General features: G+C 37.2%; 7 protein-coding genes and 2 non-coding genes across 14 annotated transcripts; 3 read left to right on the top strand and 6 right to left on the bottom strand.

Annotated features, from left to right (window-relative positions):
- Positions 1 to 548: 548 nt before the first annotated feature.
- On the top strand, positions 549 to 2,970 carry LOC104730858 (protochlorophyllide-dependent translocon component 52, chloroplastic). Of its 2 annotated transcripts, none has more exons than XM_010450093.3 (7): positions 549 to 1,155; positions 1,276 to 1,463; positions 1,561 to 1,646; positions 1,730 to 1,914; positions 2,001 to 2,189; positions 2,271 to 2,461; positions 2,560 to 2,970. In XM_010450093.3, the coding sequence occupies exons 1-7, from the start codon at positions 631 to 633 to the stop codon at positions 2,813 to 2,815; spliced, it is 1,620 nt and encodes a 539-aa protein (XP_010448395.2). In that variant the 5' UTR covers positions 549 to 630; the 3' UTR covers positions 2,816 to 2,970. The 2 variants fall into 2 exon arrangements, with proteins under 2 accessions (XP_010448395.2, XP_087334977.1); XM_087478851.1 differs by having other exon boundaries at positions 573 to 1,155; positions 2,271 to 2,465; positions 2,582 to 2,970.
- A 259-nt stretch (positions 2,971 to 3,229) lies between these two features.
- LOC104730859 (uncharacterized) lies at positions 3,230 to 7,377 on the bottom strand. The gene is made up of 4 exons (XM_087478850.1): positions 6,878 to 7,377; positions 6,193 to 6,449; positions 4,725 to 6,085; positions 3,230 to 4,628 (listed from the first exon to the last, which is right to left on the bottom strand). Exons 2-4 carry the CDS (start codon positions 6,418 to 6,420, stop codon positions 3,563 to 3,565), a joined length of 2,655 nt encoding a protein of 884 aa, XP_087334976.1. The 5' UTR covers positions 6,421 to 6,449; positions 6,878 to 7,377; the 3' UTR covers positions 3,230 to 3,562.
- A 2,929-nt stretch (positions 7,378 to 10,306) lies between these two features.
- On the top strand, positions 10,307 to 13,394 carry LOC104730860 (protein DETOXIFICATION 35). The gene is made up of 7 exons (XM_010450095.3): positions 10,307 to 11,286; positions 11,469 to 12,094; positions 12,190 to 12,246; positions 12,341 to 12,579; positions 12,666 to 12,784; positions 12,868 to 12,954; positions 13,078 to 13,394. Exons 1-7 carry the CDS (start codon positions 11,020 to 11,022, stop codon positions 13,147 to 13,149), a joined length of 1,467 nt encoding a protein of 488 aa, XP_010448397.1. The 5' UTR covers positions 10,307 to 11,019; the 3' UTR covers positions 13,150 to 13,394.
- A 96-nt stretch (positions 13,395 to 13,490) lies between these two features.
- TRNAL-CAA (transfer RNA leucine (anticodon CAA)) lies at positions 13,491 to 13,574 on the top strand. The gene has a single exon. It is a non-coding gene; the product is annotated as a tRNA-Leu (tRNA).
- An 869-nt stretch (positions 13,575 to 14,443) lies between these two features.
- Positions 14,444 to 15,660, bottom strand: LOC104730861 (uncharacterized). 3 transcript variants are annotated; one of them, XM_087479874.1, is made up of 5 exons: positions 15,447 to 15,660; positions 15,254 to 15,330; positions 15,032 to 15,149; positions 14,868 to 14,938; positions 14,444 to 14,557 (listed from the first exon to the last, which is right to left on the bottom strand). In XM_087479874.1, exons 1-4 carry the CDS (start codon positions 15,600 to 15,602, stop codon positions 14,876 to 14,878), a joined length of 414 nt encoding a protein of 137 aa, XP_087336000.1. In that variant the 5' UTR covers positions 15,603 to 15,660; the 3' UTR covers positions 14,444 to 14,557; positions 14,868 to 14,875. The 3 variants fall into 3 exon arrangements, with proteins under 3 accessions (XP_087336000.1, XP_010448399.1, XP_087335999.1); XM_010450097.3 differs by having other exon boundaries at positions 15,251 to 15,330; XM_087479873.1 differs by lacking the exon at positions 14,444 to 14,557 and having other exon boundaries at positions 14,574 to 14,938.
- A 1,719-nt stretch (positions 15,661 to 17,379) lies between these two features.
- LOC147930271 (uncharacterized) lies at positions 17,380 to 19,498 on the bottom strand. Of its 3 annotated transcripts, none has more exons than XR_015574786.1 (5): positions 19,239 to 19,498; positions 18,999 to 19,075; positions 18,781 to 18,897; positions 18,601 to 18,668; positions 17,380 to 18,486 (listed from the first exon to the last, which is right to left on the bottom strand). XR_015574786.1 is itself a non-coding variant. In XM_087478852.1 (4 exons), exons 1-3 carry the CDS (start codon positions 19,395 to 19,397, stop codon positions 18,606 to 18,608), a joined length of 339 nt encoding a protein of 112 aa, XP_087334978.1. In that variant the 5' UTR covers positions 19,398 to 19,497; the 3' UTR covers positions 17,380 to 18,486; positions 18,601 to 18,605. The 3 variants fall into 3 exon arrangements, 1 of the variants encoding a protein (XP_087334978.1); XR_015574787.1 differs by having other exon boundaries at positions 18,365 to 18,486; positions 18,999 to 19,071; positions 19,239 to 19,424; XM_087478852.1 differs by lacking the exon at positions 18,999 to 19,075 and having other exon boundaries at positions 19,239 to 19,497.
- A 2,802-nt stretch (positions 19,499 to 22,300) lies between these two features.
- Positions 22,301 to 23,832, bottom strand: LOC104730863 (uncharacterized). Its single transcript, XM_010450100.3, has 5 exons — positions 23,441 to 23,832; positions 23,210 to 23,283; positions 22,988 to 23,108; positions 22,710 to 22,868; positions 22,301 to 22,601 (listed from the first exon to the last, which is right to left on the bottom strand). Exons 1-5 carry the CDS (start codon positions 23,594 to 23,596, stop codon positions 22,500 to 22,502), a joined length of 612 nt encoding a protein of 203 aa, XP_010448402.1. The 5' UTR covers positions 23,597 to 23,832; the 3' UTR covers positions 22,301 to 22,499.
- Positions 23,833 to 23,952: 120 nt separating this feature from the next.
- Positions 23,953 to 26,245, bottom strand: LOC104730864 (rRNA 2'-O-methyltransferase fibrillarin 1). Its single transcript, XM_010450101.3, has 7 exons — positions 26,105 to 26,245; positions 25,542 to 25,858; positions 25,356 to 25,451; positions 25,200 to 25,277; positions 24,934 to 25,110; positions 24,434 to 24,502; positions 23,953 to 24,347 (listed from the first exon to the last, which is right to left on the bottom strand). Exons 1-7 carry the CDS (start codon positions 26,121 to 26,123, stop codon positions 24,165 to 24,167), a joined length of 939 nt encoding a protein of 312 aa, XP_010448403.1. The 5' UTR covers positions 26,124 to 26,245; the 3' UTR covers positions 23,953 to 24,164.
- On the bottom strand, positions 24,769 to 24,841 carry LOC147930272 (small nucleolar RNA snoR60). The gene has a single exon (XR_015576960.1). It is a non-coding gene; the product is annotated as a small nucleolar RNA snoR60 (small nucleolar RNA).
- Positions 26,246 to 27,821: the final 1,576 nt, after the last annotated feature.

Below are 27,821 nucleotides of genomic sequence, written 5' to 3' on the forward strand. Positions count from 1 at the left end.
TAGACTTGTGAATTTTACTAAAAAAATAAATTTCTAATTTACTACATAATCCAATAATTTCATTTTGTATAAAACAAACTAATAGAACTCTTTTAACTATACGCTAGCTAAAGTTGGAAGTTTGATTAATCAAAATCATTATGTCCAGTTCGATTATCCTATCATTTTTGTTTTCCTATTACTTATATATATTATATATTATGTTGGACTCAAAAGCAAAAATTACATGGATCAAATATAAATGGCTAATGGGTTTATACTTTATAGTATAAATTTTACAATTTTAGGAAACGAAAAAGTGATTTTATCTTAACATTTCACTATAAATATACAAATATACAAATAGTCATTTACATATGAAAAGAGTATTTCCAACAAATGATACATCAACATACATATTTTAATATTATCAAGAATGTGCTGTGATGGTATTAAATCATCATGATCTTCATTACTTCATTTTTAGTACTATCTTCCCGCTATTAATATGAACCGTTGGATGACGCCTAATAAAAAGATATCTGAACCGTTGGGATTGGAATTATATAATAATTTTATCAACTACAAAGTCGTATTAATAAGAAGACGACTTTTTCATTTTTCATCTCTCGCGTTGTCACCACACACGCCATGGAAGCTGCTCTTGCTCCATGCGCTGTTCCATCGTCCCGAATCCTCAGAACCAAACCTCGATTCAGATGCTCCTTCTCCAATCCAAAACTACCCATTCTTCCTAATTCCCTTACCATCCGCAGCAAACCAAGCCGGTTTACAACCTCAGTATCATCACCACCAACATCATCATCATCAACCGCTACACCAACGAATTCGCCGCCGGAATCTGACACCGGGTTCGAATCCGGGTCGGATAAGTTCGACTGGTACGCTAATTGGTACCCGGTGATGCCAATTTGCGATCTTGACAAGAAGGTTCCACACGGGAAGAAAGTAATGGGGATTGATTTGGTGGTTTGGTGGGATAGGAACGAGAAGCTATGGAAAGTGATGGATGATGCTTGTCCTCATCGTCTTGCTCCTTTGTCTGATGGAAGGATTGATCAATCCGGGAGGTTGCAGTGTGTTTACCATGGATGGTGTTTTAATGGATCCGGTGACTGTAAACTCATTCCTCAAGCTCCTCTTGATGGACCTCCGGTATACACATTAGCTCTTATCTCATTTTACTTGATTTTGTTAGGATTGGTTTATATAAAGTCAAAGTCTTTTGGTTGGATTGGATCAATGATGAGATTGTTTTGGTATTGCAAAAATCAGGTCCACACTTTCAAGCAAGCTTGTGTAGCTGTTTATCCAAGTATTGTGCAGCATGATATCATTTGGTTTTGGCCAAACAGTGATCCAAAGTTTAAAAACATTGCTGAAACCAATAAGCCTCCTTACATCCCAGAGTTAGAAGACCCATCATTCACTAAGTTGATGGGTAATCGTGATATTCCTTATGGGTAAATACGTGTTTGCTTCTTCATTCTCTGTCTCGGCTACAATTATTGGCTTTTTTCACATCATTTCAATAAGAAGAAAGTTTGTGTGATCTTTCAGGTACGATGTGTTGGTGGAAAACCTCATGGATCCGGCTCATGTTCCCTATGCACATTATGGACTGATGCGACTTCCAACCCCAAAAGGCAAATAATTAGTTGCATTTTCGAACAGTGTATATCTGATTATGTTTTAGATCCATGTACCAACCTTTCAGAGTATTTTGCAGTGAAGAATGACAGAGAAGGGGGAAGACCACTCGAAATTAACGTTAAGAAACAAGACAGCAAAGGGTTCTTTTCAAAACAAGAATGGGGGTATTCTAATTTTATTGCACCATGTGTGTATCGCTCTTCCTCAGACCCTTTACCAGAGCAGGAAAATGAGTATCCTGCACCAGCTGCATCTGATAAGGTCATAGATTTTACGGCAAATGATCTGGCTTTTCTTGTTTAGAATCACATGTTTTTATTTACCAAACTGTATGGTTCTGTATCCAGGCAGCATCGTCAAAGCGTAGACTGTCTTTGATCTTTATATGTATTCCGGTCAGCCCAGGTCGCAGTAGGCTGATATGGACGTTCCCGAGGAATTTTGGTGTATTTATTGATAAGATTGTACCTAGATGGATGTTCCACATTGGTCAAAACACAATTCTAGACTCAGATTTGCATCTCCTTCATGTTGAGGTAATTCCAAACACACACTGTTTTTAGTAGAGAGTGATCATTGAACTGTGCTGATTTGTATTTTGTAACGTATGTGTGCAGGAGCGGAAGATACTGGAGAGGGGCCCTAAAAACTGGCAAAAAGTTTGCTTTATCCCAACGAAATCAGACGCCAATGTGGTTACATTCAGGAGATGGTTTAACAAGTATAGCAATGCTCACGTCGATTGGAGAGGAAAGTATGATCCATCTCTTCTTCCTCCTACGCCTCCTAGAGAACAGCTCTTCGACAGGTTACTTTATCTCCCTTGTGAGTTTTGATGACTTACTAGTTCTAAACATCCTAACAATAAAAGTTGTGTGTTTCTTCTGCCTATATGATTTTTTTCAGGTATTGGTCGCATGTTCAGAACTGCAGCAGCTGCAAGAAAGCTCACAAATATCTCAATGCGCTAGAGGTGATCTTACAAATCGCATCTGTTGCGATGATCGGAGTTATGGCCGTGATGAAGCAAACCGCATTGTCAAATGTGGCAAGAATTGCGGTGCTTGTGGCGGCTGTTTTAAGTTTTGCGACTTCGAAGTGGCTATCACAGTTCATCTACAAGACATTCCATTACCATGACTACAACCATGCTCTTGTTTGAAATGGATATTTGTGTACGTTTACACTCTATGAATATACTCAGTCCACATGGTGTACATAATACTCGGACAGAAACTAAATTGTGAGTCTGTCCTTTTACTAACATTCTAGTCTTCTAGAGAATACAATTGCTGAAGAAAGGGCATTCAGTAGCAATTTCTGAGTCTATGATATACACCTGAAAAAGTATCGATTTTGATTGATCTGCTCGATAAAAAATATTTGCTTGGCGCAGTCCACCAGTTTCTGGTATCAAAACTCTACACATTTGTTTGATTCTTAAATCCAAAAACCTATGACATATTAGCTCATCTTGTATTTTGGTAAGTGTGTTCGTTTCATGATCTTTGTACAGTTTTGGACATGGAACTCCAGTTAAGTATGCGTCATGGTCCCAATAAAAACATCGTATACGTCGTCTCAAACAACACGTGATCATTTATTTTGGAAGATAAAGGCCTGAGCATCCAAGCTTTGGCCGAAAAAAACATAAAAAATTGCAGAAAGATTTCATTTTTTTTCTTCTACAAAAACTACTTTCCAAGAAAGGAAAAGAAAGAGAGCAGTGAACAAACACAGCAACAAAATCTAGAAGCCCTCTTGGGGAAAACTCTAAGCCCTAACCCCAGAAGAAAACCACCATAATCACCAGGCATCTTCTGCATCCCTAAAACTCTGGTTTGCCCCAAACACCAAAAGATGAAAAAGAGAATCTACCAAAACCCAAAAACTGTTATATCTTATTGTGTTATGACGCTCCATTGTTGTCATTGTTGATTGAAACAACAGAGTGTTGTTGTTGTTGTTGTTCTGCATTTAATCTGAACCGTCGGATGTTATCACCGTCATCTTCCATTGCCTCCAATCGCCGAGGCGGATGAGGAGGCCGGTGCACCATCTCATACCTGTTCCCATTCTTCTCCTCCTCCGCTCCCTCATATTTACACCCACCTCCTCGACTTCCCCCACCATCAACAAACCTTCTATTGTTATTATTATGGCGCATAAATGGTCTGAAGTGATTGTTTTCCGAATTCACCCTTCTAATATTGTCAAATCTCTGCTCTGGTCTAAAACTCCTTCCTGGCGGTGATTTTCTTCCTCTCAAGTTGTTGTGATGATTCTCCCCACCACCATCATTGTTTCTGCTATCGAAAAACCTCGAGTTTCGCTGGTTTCTTGGCGGCGACATGAATCCCATCTCTTGATCAACCGGAAACCGTTTCTGAAACGGCATCCTCACTCTCTCCATCCTGTTATCATCGCCCCTGAACCCAGGAGGAGATCTGTTCCGCCCGTTCCATGAGCCTGGGGAACGGCTTCTGGACCTGGACCGTGATTGGGGATCATGCATTCTCCTAAAGACAGGAGGGGAGTTGCTTCTGTCTCTCCTATTGTTCATCCGGTTGTTGTGCATGCGACTTGGATAGTCATTAGCATCGCCCGGAGGGAAGGGACGATCTACGCCTCTAAAATCCCGATTCCCGCCACCATCTGGGAACCTTCTGAACCGACCCCGGTATCCTCCATTTGAGAACTGCCTACGTACATAGCCATGTGGGCCTGGACCTGGACCTGGCCCTGGCTGATCAAAGCCATTCATAAAAGCTCGGTCATCCTCAGTTTTATGACGCGGACGTCCAAAACCGTATTGACCACCTTTGTAATTAGGTGGGGAAAAGCGACGCTTGGTATTCCAGCCACCAAATTGTCCTCTCCCAGGACTTCTGCTTCGCATAGGCATCCCTGATCTGTCTCTCCCAAATTTATTTGGACCAACGTCCCTCTCATTTGACTCTTCGTAATTATAAGGCCTGAAACAGGGAAACCACTTTAATTAGCAAAAGAACCAATACTCAGTTACCATTAAAGAATGTAATGAGAAAACAGGTTCAGCAGAAGTAACTTGCCTTCTCCTTTGGATACTTTCATGTGAGGGTAACTCTTTGTATGGTTTTGACCCGAAGCTCCTTGACGGAGAAGATCCTTTAGAATGAGTATCATTCATGCAAACCACTACATGCTTCTCTACATCACTACTTCCTTCACGCACATTGCCAGAATCACACTTGACAGCTACACATTTTGTCTCTGGCAAGATTCCCTTCTCAACGTCCTCTAGCTTATTCTCATTACTTTCAGCCAAAGAGTAGAATCGCTCATTCTCTGGCTCAGAGCCATAATCCACTTGTTCAACATCTCCACTATCACCCTCGTTTTCTTCCCAAGGGTAAGGTTCCCTCAACTCTCCATCCTCAAACTGGGAATCATAACCAGATTGGCATTCCTTCCCATTTCGAGTAGAGGCTTCAGCCTTTGCCCCAGACGGTGATGGAGAATTCATGTGCACATCTGATGCAATCAGGCCTGCCGCGTAGTCCTTACTACCATCCACATGTCCATTCTCTGTAACAGATTCAGTGACTTCTCCATCAGAATATCTTCGGGTTACTTTATCAACTACATCACAAGGTTGACCCCACGCATCTGTTGGAAGATTTAAATCCCAGTGTAATCTATCATCTGTAAGGCATTCAGTGCTCTTACCCTTTCCAGTGCGCTCATCATCAGATAAATTCTCTGACACAGTGGCAGTTTCACTCTTGGGTGCTAAATTTCCGCTATCACCTGCTTCCATAGTTTCTTTTGGCCTTTCTGTTGAGGATTCATTTGAAATAGCAATGCTGATGTTCTGAGCCTCTATCATACCACTAGATGCTACTATAATATGATGCTCTTCACTCTGATCAGCAGCCGAAGCATTACACAAAGTATCAATCGGAACTTTTTGAGGCACTATGATTTCGCTCTTGCCTTCCCCAACTTTGTCACTGGATTCAATCGTAGTATCTTTCCGAGAGACATCAACAGTGCCAGATGATGAATCATTACCTTCCACATTAGCAGATAAGGTCAAACCATCTTGCTGCTGAACAGGTTCAACAGGCTGACCGTCTACTAGGGACGCAATATCACTACTCATACCACTACTGCAAGCAACTTCTGCAAGTATCTTAATACCAGAAAAGTCATGACTGCTGCTGCAATCGGGCTTATCATCGGAGATTTCTTCTGTTTTCCGTCCCATAAGATTAGGGTTCAACCTAGAAACAGGCAGAGCATGGTTGATCTCTGCACGATGTTGTGAGCCTTCGCCACGAGCAGAGGACTTTTTCAAAGGTGACGGAGGGGGAACCATAAACCTCCGTTTCTTAATTGGAACATGTTCTACTCTTTCTGCGAAATGCTGGCCTAGAACAGAAACGCCAAGCTGCCATAATCGAAAGAAACAAGCATTAGAAAAAACAAAACCAAAAACATCCCATACGAATCAGGGAAGATAGAGAGATCAAAACGGGACAAGAAACTGAGGATAACCTTTTCCGATTCTGAATCCCCTTCTGCTGCTGTACCAGCGGAACTTTTGTTTTCTGTCTGAATATCTGGAGCTGCAGCTCGTGAAACTTGTTTCTTAGTACGCCTAGTGGAACTCCTACTACCTTTGGCCACCACTTTCCAAGGAAGACCAGTATCAATGGTAGCTTTAACCTCAACACTGCCAATGCTTGTCATACTTTTAGTGCAGTCCCATCCACGTAGGTTCATAAATCTTTTAAGTGCGGTGTAATCGTCACCTGAAAGTAATAATGTCCATAAGCAAGCCATAAAAACAACACAAGCCATGAAATCTTCTACTAAGATCGAAAACAGCAGAGAAAAAAACAAAGGGACGATCCACAAATCTCCATCAGCCAAGACATCTTCGATCGGAAAAATCAGGTCTTTTAGGGACACTCCTAAATCTAGAAGGTAGAAAAGATGTCAGATTTGAGAGTCCACTAGCTCAGAACCAATATAAGAGTTTCCCGACTAATGATCGATTGAGCCATAAAACTTAGCGATCCGTCGATCCTCTTGAGTAATCCCAGCAGTAATCAGTGAAAAAAGGAAGCAAGATCTCGCAGTAGCCGACATTAACAAAAGATCTCTCTCTCATCGTGGAACACATGAATCAAAAACCATAATAGAAGAAGAAATCAAAGGAGCTAGGGTTTTCATATACCTGTCGACCAAAAACTTTTATAAATCAAATCACCAAAACCACCATAGATATCAGATCAGATCAGATCAGATCAGATCAAAACACTCCTCCAGATGATTTCGATTTCCAACAGACACACAAATCTTAATCCTTGACAACTTCTTCCTTCCTCGATTTATATATATATATATATATATATATATATATATATATATATATATATATATATATAAATTAACAAACAAGTGCCCTCGAGTCCTCGAATCAAAACTCCACAGGAAGAAAGATCGCGAATCAAAAGAGATGATTTGGAAACTGGTGAGAATCCGGAGATTAAAATACAAAGCAGTGAAGAATCTCCTCTTGAGATATAATATAGAGAGAGAGGCGGCTAAGCTAGGTCTCCCTTCTTCGTCTTCTTCTTCTTCTTCTTCTTCACACAGAGCACAACGATTATACTAATAATATTAATTTTATTTTTTTTCTTCTCTCAATGGGATGTGGGATGGATGAACAGCGCAGAGCCCTCGTGCCCTATCGCCACGTATTTATCATCTTCAATAAACCGACAATACCCTCCATTCTAATGATTATTTACGGCTTTTTGCCATTTTCTCAATGGTCCTTCCTTGGGCCTTTTTTATTATTATTTCTTTTTTCTTTTTGGCCGATCAAAACCTTTTATTTTCTAGGGTAAAATTCCTATTTGCAAATATGGAAATAAATATTCTATTCTTTTTTTTTGATATATGAAAAAAGATTATGGTAAAATTCTGGAATACTCGATTTTTTTTTGGCTGCTATATAGAAAAGTCAATTGGTCAAAAACAGAGAGACAAATGGCTTTCGACTTTCGTGGAAATTTATTAGAGTGAGAGAGAGAGTGGACAATAATTCCTTCTTTCTTTTGGGAGTCTGATCTCGATCTTCTTCTTTGTACTTTCTCTAGCTGTTTCCTCTTCCAACTCTTTTTCTTATCTTATCTCACCTTTTTGGCCCTTATGCTTTACGTACGTATGCGAAATATATTATAGCCTCCAAACCATCCCCAAGATTAAATGAAGAAAATTAATATTATAACACGACTTGGGGGAAAAAAAATTAAACTGGTTAGACAACTATAAACTAATACGGTGTGTGAGGAGATTGTCATTTTTGGGTGCTAAAATAGACATCCATGAGATGAGATTTGAAAGATGCTTGATATAGAGTAGGTTTTGAATCTCATTTAAATAAAGTTTTTCTCATATGACGTGTAAAATCTCTCAATGTGCATGTTTCAAATTTATGTAAACTATTTGATACTATCAAATTTATCAAGAACACAGTAGGGTAAAAGGGAAATTGACTTGGTGAAGAGAAGACAGAGATGTGATAGAGTCAAAATACTCACTGGATGATATTTTGTTTGGCTCTTAAAATGGGCTTAATATTATTAACGTTTGTTCCACGGCAACCCAAGAGTGAAGAAGATTCCTTTTCACTAATTGAGCAATTCCAGTTTTTGTTTCTTAAGTGGGGTATAAATTCTTAATCACATCACCAGGAAAGAGACCATATATACTAAAGCTCCCAACTCAAGCATTTTATTATAAAACTCATTATTCTAGTTACAAACTTAAGACGCTATGTTAACTTTTGATTCCATCTTGTATATATATTTTATAGTTCCATAATAATTAACCGGTCCCTAAAACGATGAAGCTCTAAAGTTTCAAGTACGGAACATTCTTGTGGGGGAATACCTTTATAGAAACCATAAGTTATCCACATTAAAATTCGAGAATGAATCTTCTTTTCTTCCTATATCAAAACCCGAAACTCGGGTCATGCAAGGACGGCCAAATGTATACCACTAGCTTTATATTCAAGTTTCTTTCCTCCTCAATAGTGACAAGGGCTAGTTCAGAAGACAGGGACTCTATATATCCCTCAGTAGTGTGGAACTTCTTCTCCTATGAACTTGCCAAGTTCGAATAAACTGATCTTAGCCCATTGAACATCTCGGCCCATGTATGTAACATTTTGGGCATTCATACTTTCAAGAAAATCCTGAAGAAGTAACTATACAAGCCCAATAAGCTAAAATTATTTCTTCTGTTGTTGTTTTACATTTTGAACTGTAAAGTGATGGAGTGGCTAAATGTGATAGTGATTCGGTTGTGGGCGTAACAACACAACTGGCTAGAATAAAACCTCGTCGATATTTTCTCATTCCACCACATAGTACTATTGTTTTAATATTTGAAGGTGACATCTAGCGACTTTAGATATCAGTGATTTGATGTGAGACCCGCAAAAAATTCTGATGGGACCAATCTATTTGTTCTAGCCAGCGGCATGAAAACTATGATATTGCTTGGGTTCTAAATTTATTTGGTTACCCAAAAAATATTCATGATCATAATGTTTTGTTTTCGTCAACGGTATCATCACAAGTGTATCCTATGACACAAAAGTCAATATGGCACGGCCGTTTTTAGTAAACTGACTGGGCTTAGTTCATGACATGCCGAAGATCTTTCTCTTCAATTCTTTGACGCACAAATAAAAAGAAAAAGTCAATGGAAAATGTCATCATCATCTGTTTGGGTCGATGACAAAGGTTTTTAAATTGTGAAGCAGAGGAAATAAATACAAAACGACGGAAGACAAAACCAAACAAATAAAGCAGCTGGACAGTGGACCATTTTAGCTAGTTTCCGTCTAAACGCAATCATACAGATACAGATCTCCTCTCCGACTCTTCTACCTATATACAATATTCATTTTTACATACGTAACCTTACCTAACTCAATTCTTTTATTGTGGCTTCTAGAAGCCTTGTTATATCAGTAAACGGAAGTAAATCACCTACTTTTTGGAAACGACAACTTCCCCTTTTGGTACCTAAATTCCATTTTTATCCCAACTTAGTTAGATTAAGTAATTTTCCTGACTTACGTATATATATTTATTTTATTGGCTTCCACCTTACTTGGGAAATTTGTGTTTCTTGACCACGTACTAGACACAATCGGTGTCATCACTAGGATCATGATTCATATGTATCGTCTTTCTTGACTGCAGTGCCTTATCTTTTTCTGTTGATTATGAGAAAGTTTGCATCTTATCTTTCCGGAATTATTTTTTTCTCCCCAATAGTGGTCGGTAGTTTGTACCTCCTTTCTATTTAATAAATCAAATATATTAGTTATAGTTGAAGGGTTAGATTGTCAAAAATGAGAGTTAAATGAGCCAATAGCGTATATTATCAGTCATAACTTATAACCAAGTGACAAAACTAAGTAGTTTGACCAAAATACTATTAGTATCCCACTAGTGATTATGATATTTTATAAAAATACATTATACAAGTTGTATGCACCTTTTGTTGCACATGTAATTTGGTACAGTGAAAACATGCATGTAAGTAATTATATATATAAAAAAGTATGGGATCCCACAATGACAAAGTGATAACAATTCTCATGTGATTTTGGCTCTACCAAACACTTCCGTATCTTTTGATGGAAAAGGGAAAGCATTTTTTTTTTTTTTGAAGGGAAGGCGTTTAAGAGAGGCACGACGCCATCATGTCCGTAAGAGTTTCTCTCTTTTAAGTTCAGTTGGATCTGGATGCTTCGAATCATTTTTATGATATGTTAGACATGTCAACGTGGTGCCCCATGAACCACTGGTTAGCTTCACCTACCTCCACTCTACTCCTCCGACAAAACGAAAAAAAGTAACAAACATTACCTCTCAAACAAAATAGACATCCATAACCAATAAATGACAATTAAATTTCATTAAAATTCTAGAATAAAAAGTGCGTTACGTTACTAAATAATTAATCTACATGACATAAACAAGACCAATACATTAAATTCCATTCATTTTTATAAAAACTGAGGCATACTTGTGATTTATTTGCATGGTGGACAATCATCGTCTATAACATTTAAGGATTTTTTTTTAATTGATAATTATTAGCATCCACGAGGATATTTTAGATATCATTTACCTTCACGAGATATTTTTTATTTTTATTCTTTAAGAGAAATTAAAAAGTGTATGATTCATGATTCAACGGTTTGTTATATAAACCAACAAATAAGTCGGCAACTAACCTTGACTCTGAGAGGTAGCTAGAGAGAGAAGTGAGTAGCGTGTGGAGGAGATGGATCCGACGACGCCGTTGCTTACGGATAGTGGCCAACCAGAGGAGGATTACGCTCCGGCGAGAAGCTGGACCGATGTGAAGCGAGTTCTGTATACGGAGTCAGCTAAGATGTGGCTCATAGCTGCTCCCGTTGGGTTCAACATCATCTGCCAGTACGGCGTTAGCTCTGTCACTAACATCTTTGTTGGTCACATCGGTGAGGTTGAGCTCTCCGCCGTCTCTATCTCTCTCTCCGTCATCGGCTCCTTCTCCTTCGGTTTCTTGGTAACCCTTTTCCTCCCTCAGTACTAATTAATACGTTTTTGGTTTCGTGTTGGAACATACGTGAAAACTAAATCTATGGCATATGTTGTAGTTATACATGCAATTGTGAAATGAGCTTTGGGGTTAGTGTTAAGAGTGTTCAGATGAACTAAGTTTAGTTTTGGTTTTTGAAACACTTGCAGCTTGGTATGGGAAGTGCACTTGAAACACTGTGTGGCCAAGCATATGGAGCTGGTCAAGTCAATATGTTAGGAGTTTATATGCAGAGATCTTGGATTATCTTATTTGTTTCATGTATCTGCCTCCTTCCTCTTTACATTTTCGCCACCCCTGCTCTGAGACTACTCGGTCAAGCCGAAGAGATTGCAGTTCCAGCTGGAAAATTCACCATTTTAACCATCCCACAACTCTTCTCACTAGCCTTCACTTTCCCAACCTCTAAGTTCCTTCAAGCGCAGAGCAAAGTTGTCGTTATCGCTTGGATTGGGTTTGCGGCTCTTGTCCTACACGTTGGTATGCTCTGGCTGTTTATTATCGTGTTTGGTTGGGGAACAAATGGTGCTGCTTTGGCGTTTAATGTTACAAACTGGGGAACAGCAATCGCCCAAATTGTTTATGTGATTGGTTGGTGTAATGAAGGCTGGACTGGTTTGTCTTGGTTGGCTTTTAAAGATATTTGGGCTTTCGTTAGGCTCTCCATTGCATCCGCTGTTATGCTCTGTCTTGAAATCTGGTATATGATGAGTATCATCGTCCTTACTGGCCACCTTGACAATGCTGTTATCGCTGTTGATTCCCTTTCTATATGGTAAGCTTCCAGTAGTAGCATTTACCCCTAAATAAGCTTGTAATACTTGTATCTGACTCTTTAACGTTTTCACTCTTTGGATTTTACATTTTCAGCATGAATGTCAACGGCTTGGAGGCCATGTTGTTCATTGGAATAAACGCTGCTATAAGGTATCTCAACGTTTTTTTTTGTGTTCCTGTTGTTCATTAGCTGACTATTCAACTTATAAACTCATGTGTCTACGTACTACTTGTGTACTATTAGTGTCCGCGTTTCCAATGAGCTTGGATTAGGCCGTCCACGAGCAGCTAAATACTCTGTCTATGTCACGGTCATAGAGTCTCTCCTCATCGGTCTTATCTTTATGGTGGCTATCATCATAGCCAGAGACCATTTCGCCATCATCTTCACAAGCAGCAAAGTAATTCAACGCGCAGTGTCTAAGCTAGCTTACCTTCTTGGTATAACCATGGTTCTCAACAGCGTGCAGCCGGTTATTTCTGGTACAAACTGATCATTTCCATATCTAAACAAAAGTGGAGGTCTGATCATCAGATTTATAACAGTCCTGGTTTGTTCATCTGATTAGGTGTGGCTATTGGAGCTGGTTGGCAAGGCTTAGTGGCTTATATCAACTTGGGTTGTTACTACATTTTCGGCCTTCCCTTCGGGTATCTTCTTGGTTACAAAGCAAACTTTGGAGTGATGGTAAGAGAATGGCATGTTTTTATAAATCCACTGAAATGAGTTAAGGCAGTTCATCGTAAAGCTTATACTATAATTGTTTTCAGGGACTTTGGTCTGGAATGATAGCCGGGACAGCGCTTCAAACGTTGTTACTGTTGATCGTTCTCTATAAGACAAACTGGAATAAAGAGGTAAGAAACGGAATATACAAAACCATACACTTTTTTTGTTTTTGTTCATGGAGATCTGATTTGGTGCTTGAGAATTGAGATCGATTGAATTCAAAACATAAATAAATAAACTATGATCAACAGGTGGAGGAGACGATGGAACGTATGAAGAAATGGGGAGGAAGTGAGACGACATCGAAGGACGTAATTGCGTGATTGATGTTTTTTTTTTGGGGTTAAGCTTACAAAAACAAATGTAACTTTCGGCTTTTTGTTTAGTTGTTTTTTATTGGTTTGGCAACAATAGCTCTGTTTAGGCTGTAGGAAACTGTTCAATCAGTAATGTTCTGTTTCTTTCCCAACGAAAAAAACAGAGCAATAGAAGCCATAACAAATGTATGGTATCTCTGCTAGTGTAACCCCCAAAATATATCATAAAAATTCCAGCGATCTTGAACTAATTAATGACATTCGAAATGCTTGATAAGCAAATTCAAGATTTCCATTTACTCATTGATTTGTAATTATAGTGGTATAGTGCTAAACACTAACACATGGTCAGGATGGCCGAGTGGTCTAAGGCGCCAGACTCAAGTTCTGGTCTTCGTAAGAGGGCGTGGGTTCAAATCCCACTTCTGACATTATTATTTTTTTTTTTTTTTTCATTTTTGTTTGGCTCACATTCGTATATGAAAACATTTGCGTTTGTGTTGCCTGATTATAGTGTTAATGTGCTTGCTTACCTTCGTTAGATGAATTGTTTTATAGGGCAATATCTTTGGTTTCGAACAAGACGATGAGCTTTGTTTAGAATTAGACCACAAATAGATGACAAATTTATAAGTCCCTTAAGGCCGTGTGGACTTTGGGAGATCATAATCTTTTAATTCATGCATGTTTAATATCATTAGAAAGTAGAAACAGAGGGGTTAAACCGAAGACATTAGTGCAGACACTTTAGTTCTTTGTCTTCTAAAGCTAAAAAGGTAAAACACATAATCAAAGGCAGAGGTGGTGGAGGAGACCTGATCCGTCACAGACTCACAGGTGTTGATGTACTCAAAAGATCCGCGATCTGAAATAGGATACAATCTCGCGCCCAAGATCAAACGAGCGCCATCCTTTAGATCCATGTCCTTGATGCTTCTTCCCTCGTCTCTATATGTAGTCTTTATATCCTAAGATTCATCACTTTGTTATGTATTGTAGCCTTAGTACGTAACTCTACTTACTGATATATTTTGTTTATTAAGCGAGAGTTACTTGTGCAAACAACAGAGTCTGAATTATATTATGTCTTTTCTGCAACTCTTATTACACTAGCTTTGAGCTACATATCTAACACTTCTTATTGGAGGATTCTCTGCTAAGAAAACTCCTTGTGTTGTTGATTAGTCTCAACGTAGCAACTTGCAAAAGTTATTATATATGGAGATGACCAATTCTTTGACCAGCTAAACACATTGGACAAATCATCATGACAAAGATTTCTCAAAATCAAACATATAACTTGAATAAAAAAAGACAAGTCATATATAAAAAAGCATATATAGTGTTACAAAACAATTGGAGAACGTTGTCCAGGGGATAAAAAGAGAAAGAGAGAGAGCGGAAACAATCCAACCTATATGAGCAAGAAACAATCGACCATCACCATCCATCCAAATAGCTAAATCCAAACTAATTAATACTCCCTCCGTTTCATAATATAGGATGTTTAGAGAACTTTTGTTGTTTCATAATATAGGATGTTTTCAAGTTTCTATGTAACTTTTAGATTAGTTTAATACTTTCTATTATGCAGTTTTGTTTGTAATTGGTTAAACTTTTTTAAAGTGATTATTTCTTAATCTACGTGCTTTACTCAAAACATCTTATATTTTGAAACGGAGGGAGTATATATATACACACATTAGAGAGAAATAAATGGACACCCTTTATCTTATGACGATGGGGACTGAGGCATGGAGGTTGAGGTGGTAGCAATATCAGACGATAACTTCTCCTGTTAAATGATAATGTAAGAGACTAAAGATGACGACAAATCTTTTTCGAATTGCAAAGGCTTATAAATGAAAAGAAAGGAAAACAATATAACCTGCTGAGTATCAAATATATCAGAGCCACGAGTGGTATGATACTGATCAGATCCCTCCTTCAAGTCAAGTGTTTCCATACGGGTAGAACAAGCTTCCAGCGACTGCTGAGAGGCCAACCTGCATATATAAGAGCAGCACTAACCATTACCATCGACAATAAAAGCTATCATCTATGCAAACACATTAGAGAGATGATAAAAAAGAAAATGAATGTATACGACGTTGATGTCGACGGAGCCATGGCAGTGGTAGTCTTTTTCTTTCTAGGATAACAAATAACAGTCAACTTCGGCTCTGGCTGTTATAAATTATATAAAAATGTTCTAGTTAATAAACAAATCAATCAATAATTAAAAAATTAAATTAAATTAAATAGATTTTCAATTCCCATTTGCAAAGAAAGAAGCCAATCACCCTGTTCAGCATAGACTGAAGCCAGTCCTGATCGCAAGAATCCATCCAGGCCTGATTCAAACCGGCGTCCTTATATCGGCGTAAGATGGAAGCAAAAGACCCCACGAACTTTGTCTTTCTCTCAGTCTTCCTACGGCGGCGATTTACTCCTCCCATACTACCGTTCTTCTGCGGATATGATGTGCCTCCTCTAAATCTCTTTTGGGGGTGTTGGAAACCCTAGCTAGGTATATACAAGTAATTTGGGCCTAAAGCAAGGTTTATATGGACATTATATATGTCTTAGGGGGTGTTATTGGAGAAGTAATTTATAAATCCATATGGAATTGTAAATTCTAGAAAACAAAATACATGGATTTTGAAATAACATGTTTTATCCTTGGATTTGAATTCTTCTATTTTACACTTTCAAATCCATTCAAATCCATTTAAAACATAATGTGGATTTTGAAATCCAAAAACAAATCATTGAATGAATAACATGGGATTTTAACAAGTATTTGTAAATCATGGAACCAATAACACATCATTTTGATAAGTATTTTAAATTCAATGATTGAATAACACATGATTTTGTCTGGATTTCCAAATCCATTAAAATCATAGAACCAATAACCCCCTCTTAATTTTTGAGAAGTTTGATTTGCATTAACAGTTTATGTTTTCATATTTTTTAACTGGTTTAATCGTGTGTTTGGCTGTTGTGCTTCGTTCAATGAGAGTTGCAAGAGTGAAATTGATAGCTTAGAGCGCACATATTACAAGAAATTACAACTAAGAGATATGAGAGTGTGAAGTAAAGATAAATAAAGTTAATGTTTCTGGAATTTTGTAAACCAGAGAGAGAACGTCTCGGGTGGCAACTCTCGTCTTTCCGTAGAGAAGAAAAATATACACAACAAATAGTGTTATTAGAGATAGTGTAAGTTACTACGTTTACAAGTCACAGAAACTCGCTAGCTAGAGGCTCACACATTAACAGATTTGGTGTTGGGTGGAATTTCGGGTTGTGTATGTAACTTTGAATCAGTCTCTTGTTGGCTAAATTGGCTGGTAGATGCTTCAGATTGGCTTGAGAATATTGTACAAATATTGAAGTAGTTGCCAATTTAATTTCATAATTTCCATGATAAAGTTTCAGAGGGCTTCTATATAAAATCATGCATATCTCATCAATCAAGACATCAACAAACCCAATCGATAAGAAGAAAAAAAAACTTCCATGATTGGTTGCTGATAATAGGATTTTTGTATGTATATCCTAGCAGATTCAATTAACCTTATGTAGTTGTAGTATTTAAGGTGTCAATCCAATTGGGATGATGCTAGCAATCAAGATGCAATCAAGCAATCACAAGTCAAGCCAATTCAAAGAGTGGTTTATATCTAACAATCCTAGAATGATGAGAATGCAAAACGGAAATGAACTAAAGAACTAGAAAGGAACATGAATGACTAAGAAGTAAACATGAGTAAAAACAGAAACGAGTCTAAGCATGAACTAAACAGCAAGAATAGAAACGGTCTCAGGAATGCAATAACAATTAGAAAGATATAAGTCCCAAGGATGGGAGTAATTGATGTCGAGCAGGCATGACGAACTATTTCATTCACGTCAACAAATATCCTAGACAACTAATCTCTTAGGCTAGGAATGTAAGTCTCTGGCATTAGTTGGTCAGACATTTCATCAAACACCTTTTGGGTGTGGAAATGTCTAAGACCTGGTTCCAATTAATAAGAGAGAAACTAACTCTAGTCTAGAAGAGAATCATACGAATCTAAACTTAAACACCCTACATATTAAGACTCTCCACCTAATCTATCACATCCTCAAGAACTCTAACACTACTCAGATCCAGAAATCATCATCACTAAAAACACAAACCCATAAATCTTTAAATCAAGCATGATCAGATAGACAAAAATGAGATGAACAACTTTGTATAAGAAATCCAATGCAAAAACTCAATAAAATCAAAGATATCTAGATTACGAAATCTCAAAACGTTTTAGATGGCTAGATAAACATTAAAGAAGAAAAGGAGATGTCTTTGGTAAAGACTTAACAAAAGATATTTATAGTAAAACATGGAAAGTCTTAAAACATTCAACGATAAGATAGAGAGTCGGTTTGGGAATCTTCTGAACCGTGTGAGACAGTGCGTCTGTCTTTCTTCCTGACATGTGCGATCGAGTCGGTGCGCGTCGAGTGGAGTGGCGTCGTCTCGAGCTGGGTCGAGTGGAGTGGCGTCGTCTCGAGCTGGGTCGAGTGGAGTGGCGTCGTGGAGTGGCGTCTCTCGAGCTGGGTCGAGTGGAGTGGCGTCGTCTCGAGCTGCATGTTGGTGCTTCTTCCCGGGAGCGCGTCCAAGTCGCATGTCTGGCGTGGTCGGTCAAGTCTCATGTCGTCAGTTCTGGGAGTGGTGCTAAAGCTTCATTCGGCTCCAATAGTCTGAACATCTCCTAAACACCTGAAATACTCCAGAATGCACAATGTATGCAAATATGATGCAAGAACTAGCTAAACATACAAAGTGTATAAAAAAAGACTAGAAAATGAACAAAACATTGAATTATCCTAGCTAAATGCATGACAAATATATGCTAAGGAGAGACAAAATATAGACATATCAGTTGCACAATTTCCATGATTAGTTACAATGGAGTGAAATGACCAATTCTTTGACCAGCTATAAACACATTGAGCAAATCATCATGAAAAAGATTTCTCAAAACCAAACATGTAACTTAATTAAAAGGTTTTTTTTTAAACTCATATAAAAAAGCATGGCAAGTTTAAATTACGAAACAACTGGAAAACATTGTCCAGGGGATTAATAAAACAGAGAAGAGAGAGCGGAAATATATATATATATATATATATATATATATATATATATATATATATATATATTGACAAACAAGAGAGAGGAAATATAATATATTTGGTAGACATAGGTGGGGATTTTAGTTTTGCACTTTGAAATTGGTCGGAGCTGCTTAGCTATGGCGAGCCAGGTGCGCGCAAGACCATTCCAACCTATATGAGCAAGAAACAATGCACCATCACCATTCATCCAAATAGCTACGGCTATCTAAATAATTCATGATACACATGAGAGAGAGAACATTCAAAAGAAATGGACACCGTTACCTATCTTATGGTGATGGCGACTGAGGCATGGAGGTAGAGGTGGTAGCTATATCAGACGACAGCTTCTCCTATTAAAAGATCACATATATACAAGTTGGGTTGTAAGAGACTATTGATGACGACAGATCTTTTTCCAATTGCAAAGGCTTATATATATGAAAAGAAGGAAAATTATATAACCTGCTGAATATCAAATATATCAGAGCCACGAGTGGTATGATACTGATCAGATCCCTCCTTCAAGTCAAGTTTTTCCATACGGGTAGAACAAGCTTCCAGCGACTCTGAGAGGCCAACCTGCATATATAAGAGCAACAACAACCATTACCATCGACAATAAAAGCTATCATCTATGCAAACACATTAGAGAGATGATAAAAAAGAAAATGAATGTATACGTTGATGTCGACGGACTCATGGCAGTGGTAGTCTTTTTCTTTCTAGGATAACAAGTCAGAGTCAACTTCGGCTCTGGCTGTTATAAATCATATAAAAATGTTCTAGTTAAGACACAAATCAATCAATAGTTTAAATAAAATAAAATAAAAAACTCCTAGCGATGACAGAAACTAAATAGATTCTCAATTCCGATTCGCAAAGGTATACTATACGTATATGAGAAGGAAGAAGTCAATCACCTTCTTCAGCATAGACTGAAGCCAGTCCTGATCGAGAGAATCCATCCAGTCCTGTTTCAAACCGGCGTCCTTCAATCGGCGTAAGATGGAAGCAATAGACCTAACGGGCCTTCTCTTTCTCTTTCTCTTAATCTTCCCATGGCGACATCCTCCTGCCATACTACCGTTCTTCTGCGGATATGCTGTGCCTCCTCTAAGAGAGCTCTCTTTTTTGGGTGGGGTGGTTTGCTGGAAACCCTAGCTATGTATATAACAAGTAATTTGGGCCTAAATCAATGTTAATATATTTTGTAAAAAGTCTCCACCATAAATTAAAAACTAAAAAAAAATCAAAAAACAAAATCCAAAAAACTAGAAAATTAGAAATCAATCACAAATAAAATCTACAAAAAAATTCATGGCTTTAGTATCAAGTCTGTTTTAGCTGTCTACTTTATTGGCACAATCTTATTATATAAAGTTGGGTTTGAAAGTTAGCCATTAACAAGATTTTGACATGTGTCAAGTTATCAATCTCAGATTTTGACATGTGTAAAAATTAATATTTAATAAAAGAAATTTGATTACAACAAAAATAAAATATTTTGTTTTAAAAAATATTAATAATATAAAAAGATAATTATCAAAACTTACAGAATTTATAAAAAATAAAATTTTTTTCAATAATTATAAAATTCGAAATTATGATATTATTTACTTATTTTTAATATTTAAGTTATTAATTCTAGGAAAAATATAGAAAAAGGGATTAAAGAAAATATACAGTTAATTATTAATTCTAAATTTTGTAAATACTCACTTCTATAAAACATAGATCATCTTATATTTAAATAATTTGTTCAAAAACATTGCTTTCAATTTTGTTTAATTGGGAAATTTTTTTTAAAATGGAAAGGTAAATTTTTCTTATGTTTTTAAACCAAATTTTCTCATACTTTCTCCTTTTCCAGTTGGGAATAGGTAAGAATAATATGGTGACCTAAAAAAAGATTAATATATGCATATTCTTTTCCTAATACTGTATTTTTAAAAATTATTTTAGTATTTTTAGATTATTTTATTTAATTTATATTTTTTGAGGAAAAAAAAATTTAATTTATATTTTCATAATTGAATTATTTGAGATATATTACCATGCTTATAATTTTTTATTGTTTCTTTAATTATGCCAAATTAATTTTCTTCTAATTTCTCAACCTTGATTGGTTGGTCATAAACCCTTCTTTTTTTCTTCAAACATAATTGTTACCATTATTTTCACTCAATCCCAAATGGAGATAACGAGTAGAAGCTCATCAATCTAATGGATGGATAAAAATAAGTTAATCAAACACAAGCTTACAACAAATATAGATAGATAGATTGAAAAAACATAAATCGTTGTTGATAGATCCATAGGATCTCAATGACTCTGATACCCTGGTTTGCGTAAAAGTTTATAAGAATTGATATGACCACATATGTCACCAAAATGCACTTATTTTTCTGGTCAAGGGTCCTCAGAGAACTTCATGATGGGTGACCTTCCTGGAAGTGATTGTCGGAACTATGCGAGTGAGGACAAAACACAAGAAAATATCATTTGTTGATTTGTAGGGTCGGTAAACAAGTTTTTAAAACCTCCCAAACATAACAAACTTGCCATCAAATATGGGTGGGTCCAAATGCCGAGAATAGATGTAGGGCCCACTTAAGAAGGTGGACCATGGACTGAGAGTGGACATGGGCTCACTAAGCAAGGTGGCGGTTTAGGCGTTACAGAGACAGAGACTACATCATGGTGTGTCAAAGGCATTTCCACGAATACATTTGGAAATTTAACAGTAGTTACTATCAAAACATATTGTGACGTTAGAAAAAGGTTTTTACTTTCAATGGTTGTCGGAGCAAGCCATTTTGAGATAGCAAAAAGACGTAAACATTTTCTCTCCACACAGGAGGAGGGCAGAGCCGAGGTTGTCTCTATGGTGGAGAAGATTGGACACAAGGTTATCTCCCTAAGAGAGGGAGGTGGAGGAGGTTGGACGCAAGGTTATCTCCCAAAGGAGGAAGGCGGAGCCAAGGTTCTCTCCATGGTGGAGCAGGTTGGATGCAATGTTCTCTCCATAAGGGATGAGGGCGGAGCCAAGATTTTCTCCATGGCGGTCATACATTATTGTGATGATACATCATTGATTACTATATTATGTAATATATAAACACATTAATCCAACTATTTTACTTTCACTTCTGCATAGTTACTATCACGAATACATTAGAGAAATGTTTTTACTTTCATTGGTTGTCGGAGCAAGCCATTTTAAGATAGCAAAAAGACGTGAACATGTTCTCTCCACATAGAAGGATGACACAGCCAGGTTCTCTCTATGGTGGAGAAGGTTGGGCACAAGGTTATCTCCCCAAGAGAGGAAGGCAGAGCCAAGGTTCTCTCCATGGTGGAGGAGGTTGCACGCAAGGGATGAGAGATGAGAGTGGAGCTGAGGTTTTTTCCATGGTGGTAATACATTATTTTGATGATATATCATTGATTAGTATATTATGTAATATACTTTTTATTCAAAATGTTTTTGAGCCAACAATTTTAGTAATTAAAAAACTATGCAGAAATAAAAGTAAAATAGTTGGCTTAATGTATTCATATAGACATTTTATAGATGGTGATAAAGAATATATTTGTAACACAGAGTATATTTAGGTGTAAAAAAAATACAATTTTAATAGTGACGTACATAAAAGATTTGTAAATAAATATAATAAATCAGTGTATTATAACAAAAATAAAATTTATAAATAACTAACAACAAATTTTAATATATATATATATTTTAATTTAATTTAATTTATAAAACTTGAAATCCGCACATCGGGCGAGTCCTCATCTAGTCTGCTATAAACAACAATTCATAAAAAAGCTTAACCAAAACATATACATCGAATTCAGAAAAAAATTCCTGGACATTAATTAATTTTCATCATTCATTTTTATTTCGTTTTTCGATTCATTGACGTAAGATCAATTCAGCTACCATATCTCTCGTCTTTCGGTAGAGAAGAAAAATATATACACCACAAATAGTGTTATTAGAGATATAGTGCAAGTGACGTTAACAAGTCATAGAAACTCGCCGACACAAGCAATAACAACGTGCTACCTAGAGGCTTACACATTAACGGGTTTGGTGTTGGACGGAATTTAGGAAAAAGAAAATACTGAATTGCCATAAAACTTTAAAGGAAAACTTAAGACTAAACTTGTTTTGCTTATGCGGACTTCCTACGTTGGTAAGTGATACCAAATCTGGTATCAGGCGACTGAGGCATGGAGGTTGAGGTGGTAGCAATATCGTCAGACGACAACTTCTCCTGTTAAATGAACACATATGTTGGGTGTAAGAGCCTATAGATGACATATATTTTCCAATTGCCAAGGGTTATATATATGTGAAAAGAAAGTAAATTATATATATATACCTGAGTATCAAATTTATCAGAGTGAAGAGTGGTCTGATAATCTTTGTATTTCTTGCGCAACTCTTTAATTTGTTCTTTTGCCTTGGATAGCTCAGCTTTGGTTTCGAGATACTTTTCTTTGTAGGAACTCTGTATTCCTGTTTTCTGACTTTGCATTTCCTACAAATATAAATAAACTTACATTTATTCTAAGTATTCGCATTAGAAATTATATTATATTATAAATCATTTGCAAAGGGTTATATATATATATATGAAAAGAAGGTAAATTTATATACCTGAGTATCAAATTGATCAGAGTCAGGCGTGGTCTGATCCTGATCATCAGATCCCTTCAAGTCGTCGTCAAGTTTTTCCATACGGGTAGAAGAACAAGCTCGCAGCGACTGTGAGGCCAACCTGCATATATATATATATAAGAGCAACATTTAACAACCATTACCATCGACAATAAAAGCTATCTAGCTATACAAACACATTAATTAAAAATGAATATATACGTTGATGTCCGCTGAAGCTTGGCAGTGTTAGCCTTGTCCTCTCTAGGATATATACGAGTCAACTTCGGCTCTGGCTGTTATCAATCAATTATATAAAGATGTTCTCTAGTTAAGAAACTAATCAATCAATAATTATAAATAAATAAATAAAAAAGCCCCTAGCGATAACAGAAAATTAATTCTCAATTCCGGATTTGCAAATATGTATATGAGAAGAAAGAAGCCAATCACCGTTTTCAGCACAGACTGAAGCCAGTCCTGATTGAGAGAATCCAACCACCCCTTACAAATACCGTGACGCACACATGTGCGAACTCGAGCAGCCTTAGACGGCCGGTATCGCTTTCTTTTCTCTCTCGCAAACGGATCCTTCCGAATTCTTCTCATACTACCGTTCTTCTGCGGATATGCTGTGCCTCCTCTAAAACTCGTTTCTTTTTTCTTTTGGGTGGGGGGTGTTATGCTGAAAACCCTAGCTTGGTATATATATGCAAGTTATTTGGGCCTAAATCGACGTTTATAATCTTCGTACATTCTCAAGCCATAGATACTCTTTACTAATTTTTCAGATTGGTTACCTCAACGGGTCTCTTTATTCTCGCTCGCTCAAACGGTTTGATCACAAGAGACTGAAGTAGTCACAAGAGACTAAACTTATCTCGGCCTGTTAGGCTGTTATTGTTATCAAATGTCATACTAATGATTTTCATTACAAGGGCACGTTGTTTAAATTAATCAATCACTAGTCGAGAAAATTTTATAAATTCTTTAACCCAAAATTCAAAAACCTTGTCCAAAAAGTTAGCGTTGTAAGCCACGTGAACCAAAAGCAGAGGATTCAAAATGATTACAAAACTCAAACTTAGATTAAAAAACACTACAGATTCTAAAAGAGACCGAGACACAGAGCAAAATCTGAGGAACTGGTGGGATAAACGCAAAGTAAAACAAACTTCTAAGCAGCAGTAGCGGCCTTTGTCTTCTTAGGCATACGGTAGCCACCAACGACACAGGCGTGGTCACGCTCGAATGGCTCAAGGGTCACTTGCTCTGCTGGCCTGAATTGCTCCGCTTGCAACTTCTTCACTTCGGTCTGGAACACAGCTTCGGCTGGAACAGTTGAGTCGATACAGTTTGCCTGCAAAACAATGAGAGGGCATACATTATTACTAATCTTTCCCTGTTAAGATATCATGGATTGAATATGTTTGGATTGCTACCGACCTTGATTGAGATAACAAAGTGACCTCCTGTTTTGAGGAAGTATGTTGCATTCAAAGCCACAATCCTAGCCTGCACGGTTCATAGGGAACAGAAAACTTCATAAACAAACAATATACTAGATACAACTCCCAAGCTAAAAATGACATTAGACAGCTCAGGACAACTAGGTTATACATCAAAAAAACCAAAACCGAGAAATAAAGACTGATTTTAAAATTTAAGATGGTACTTGATTAGAAAAAAGAGATTGTAGAAAATAAATTCCATAGTAGGTTAAGGCTTTTTACTTTGGTTACTAAGTCAAAAACCAAAAAAAACGAAACAAGATATTCTTAAGCATCAGAAACTTGGAGTTTGCATCACCCATAATGATCTGAAGGGGAATCCAAGTAAGATCATCATATGCCATTATCAAAACACCATTTCAAAGCAAAGGGCAAACATATAATGCTATTTGGTAAAGCTAGACATTCATTGTAAGATATACAAAAGAACCAAACCTGATCTGGTTGAGCAACATCAGAGAAGATAACATCAACCATGCCTACAAGCATCCTGTACTTAGCAGGGTGTCTAGCATCCTCAATGATTGGAATAACATTGGTTCTCTTCTTTGCCATGTTCACCAAATCTCTTCCACTTCTGTGTGAAAACTCAACAGCGTACACACATCCCTCCTACCAGATCACAAATCCAATACATAAGAAACTCTAATACACCTCTAAATTCTGGTCATCTACTAGATAAAAGTTGAGTTTTTGCTTACAGGGCCAACAAGATCAGAGACATGAGAGACTGTGGTACCAGAAGCAGCACCAAGGTATAGAACTTTAGCACCAGGTTTCTACATTGAAACGGAAAAAACAAACATCAATATATGAATCAAGTCTCACAAACAGAAGCATCAATAAGATTCACTTACAATCCAGATGTTATCAACACCACCGAGAATAGCAGCAGCCAACTTAGAACGGAAAGGGTTCCAAACTCTGTATTCAACCTTAGTTCCATCTTCATTCTGAAGATTCAATCACACAAAAATCATTAAGAACAAACTCATCCAAGAAGGGCAAACACAAAGCATCAATCAATCAACCAAATCCTATACCTGAACAGAGATTCTCTTCTCGTTGTAGACAGCTTCACCAGGGACCAAGTTCTTGGTGACAAGAGCATCTTCTTTACCCTTTGCAATAAACACTCCTGCGTGTCTGTGAGGTTCTACAATGACTTTGCTTCCTCCTTTCATCCCACCACGGCCTGCTGGTCCTCTGCCGCCGCGACCACCACGGTCACCTCTTCCTCCTCTTCCTCTGCTTCCGCCACGACCACCACGGTCGCCGAAACCTCTTCCTCGGCTACCACCTCGTCCGCCACTGTACCCACCGCGACCTCTTCCACCGCTGAATCCACCACCACCACTTCCTGAACACAACACACCATTCAGTAAAGACTCAATGTTCTCATAAATACTTTACTATAAACTACAAATCCTATAGAACTAGCAAAGACCCAATACAGTTCTAAGCAAAAAGGAACAACCTTGACTACCAGCTCAGCAAAACAAAAAGAGTTCAGACAGAACGAGCTCAGCCTCAGAGTGTAACTCGCCATTGTTAATCTAATAAACAAACAAGGGAGAAAAGAGAAAGAGGCGGCTAGGGTTCTTACCAGTTAGAGGAGGTCTCATATTTGCGTTAGATTCGAGAGAGACTGCTACAATCAAGGAGAGAAGCTTTTCAATGAGAGAGAGAACGCCCGAATAGAGAAGAAAGAGCTGCGCTCGCGAGTCTTTTTATACCCAAGTGTTTCAACCTAGGGTTTTTACAGGGTTTTAAAAAAGCTGCTTTATTTACGTTTCGGTCCTTATACTAATGTATTCATCTCTTTTCGGGTATTAAATATTTGGAATTAACATTTTTACCCTTTGGTAATTTATTTTGTATTCTTTAACATGTTTGGTTTGTTAAAACTTGTAATTAGGTCCAAAAACAAAAACAAAAAAACCACTATCCAAGTATCCATTATATTCGTTGCAAATGAAAATGAAATCCCAATAGCGTTGCACATATCATGCTGGAGATGTTGAGTTGATAGGGGCTTTACCCTTGGGGTGTCCCTCGACGGTAGATTCTCTAGGTTGGCATTTCACAAAATCTGGGAAGTATACGGTGAAGTCAGGATATCATGCTGAACGTATGACATCTCGTCGAATTTTTCAGGCTCCTGACTGTGGTCCAAAGATAACTCTGCTTCTTGCTAGTGTATGGCAGGTTAAATGTCCACCACATATCATCAATATCATATAGTAAGAGTTTTGGGAATTAGAGAGCATGTCTTAATTCGAGCATGGAAGGCCAAGTCACATTAATGAAACTAATTAATTGAACATGCGAGGAAATTATATATTCTTAGACCCTGAAACTTCTTTGATTAAAGGAGATTAGTTCTGTTAACTTTAGAGAGATAGTAGCTCCCGATAGTCCACACGGACCACACACAATAGAAACAACAAGAGTAGTCATCATGTGATGAGAGATCGGCAAGAATTTAATGAAGCGGAACCAGATCGAGGGATATATGTTTGCGGGAAGAGTGAGTGTCAATTCAAACTCCCTTTCTTACCTTGATCAGTAGTTTACCTATGTCCCCATCAATAAGCAAACCCCCAAAAAAAAAACCAACGATAAAATTCTGATTCTACGAGTGATAAAATTTATTGGACTGCTACATATATGGGCCTTAATCTTATTTTCTGGGCCATAATATTAAGCAAGTTCTCGTGTTGGACCAAAACCATATAAATCATTTTCTTTTGTAAATGAGGTCCAATAAAAACATAGAAAAATCACTAAGGGTAATAAAAGATGTATAAAAAATCTATGATCCTAAAACCCTCCATTTACAAAAGAAACGAATCTTACTTTAGTTTAGTCTAACGAAGTAAGAGACTTAAAGTAACTCAAAATGATCAGTGAGTTAACATGTTCACATTCAATTGAAATAAAAGTCAATACTCCAATATTAAAACACCAATTGCATCACAATCAATGAATTGAGTTATTGAGATGAGATTAGTGTATATGTAAACACGGAATGGATAAACTAGAATGAACAAAAAAAAACAAATGGAAGAGAATGGAGAGAAGAAGTGTGCATGTGGGATGTTGGGGGAAATAGGGCCCATTTCCCATCCTTTTTCTTTTTGAGTCTCTCCCTACCAATCATTCTAACTTTCCTCTACTTCTAAATTATAAATTGTTTATTTCTATTTGTCAAATTAATGGTTATGCTTTAATATATAATAGAGAGAGGCATATTACATGTAGTAGAGTAGCTAGCTAGGTCATAGGCTCAAAATGTTTTTATTATATATGAGTGAAGATTC

This window comes from Camelina sativa, chromosome 12 (assembly GCF_030686135.1).
Source record: "Camelina sativa cultivar CO46 ecotype springtype chromosome 12, ASM3068613v1".
NCBI lineage: Eukaryota > Viridiplantae > Streptophyta > Magnoliopsida > Brassicales > Brassicaceae > Camelina > Camelina sativa.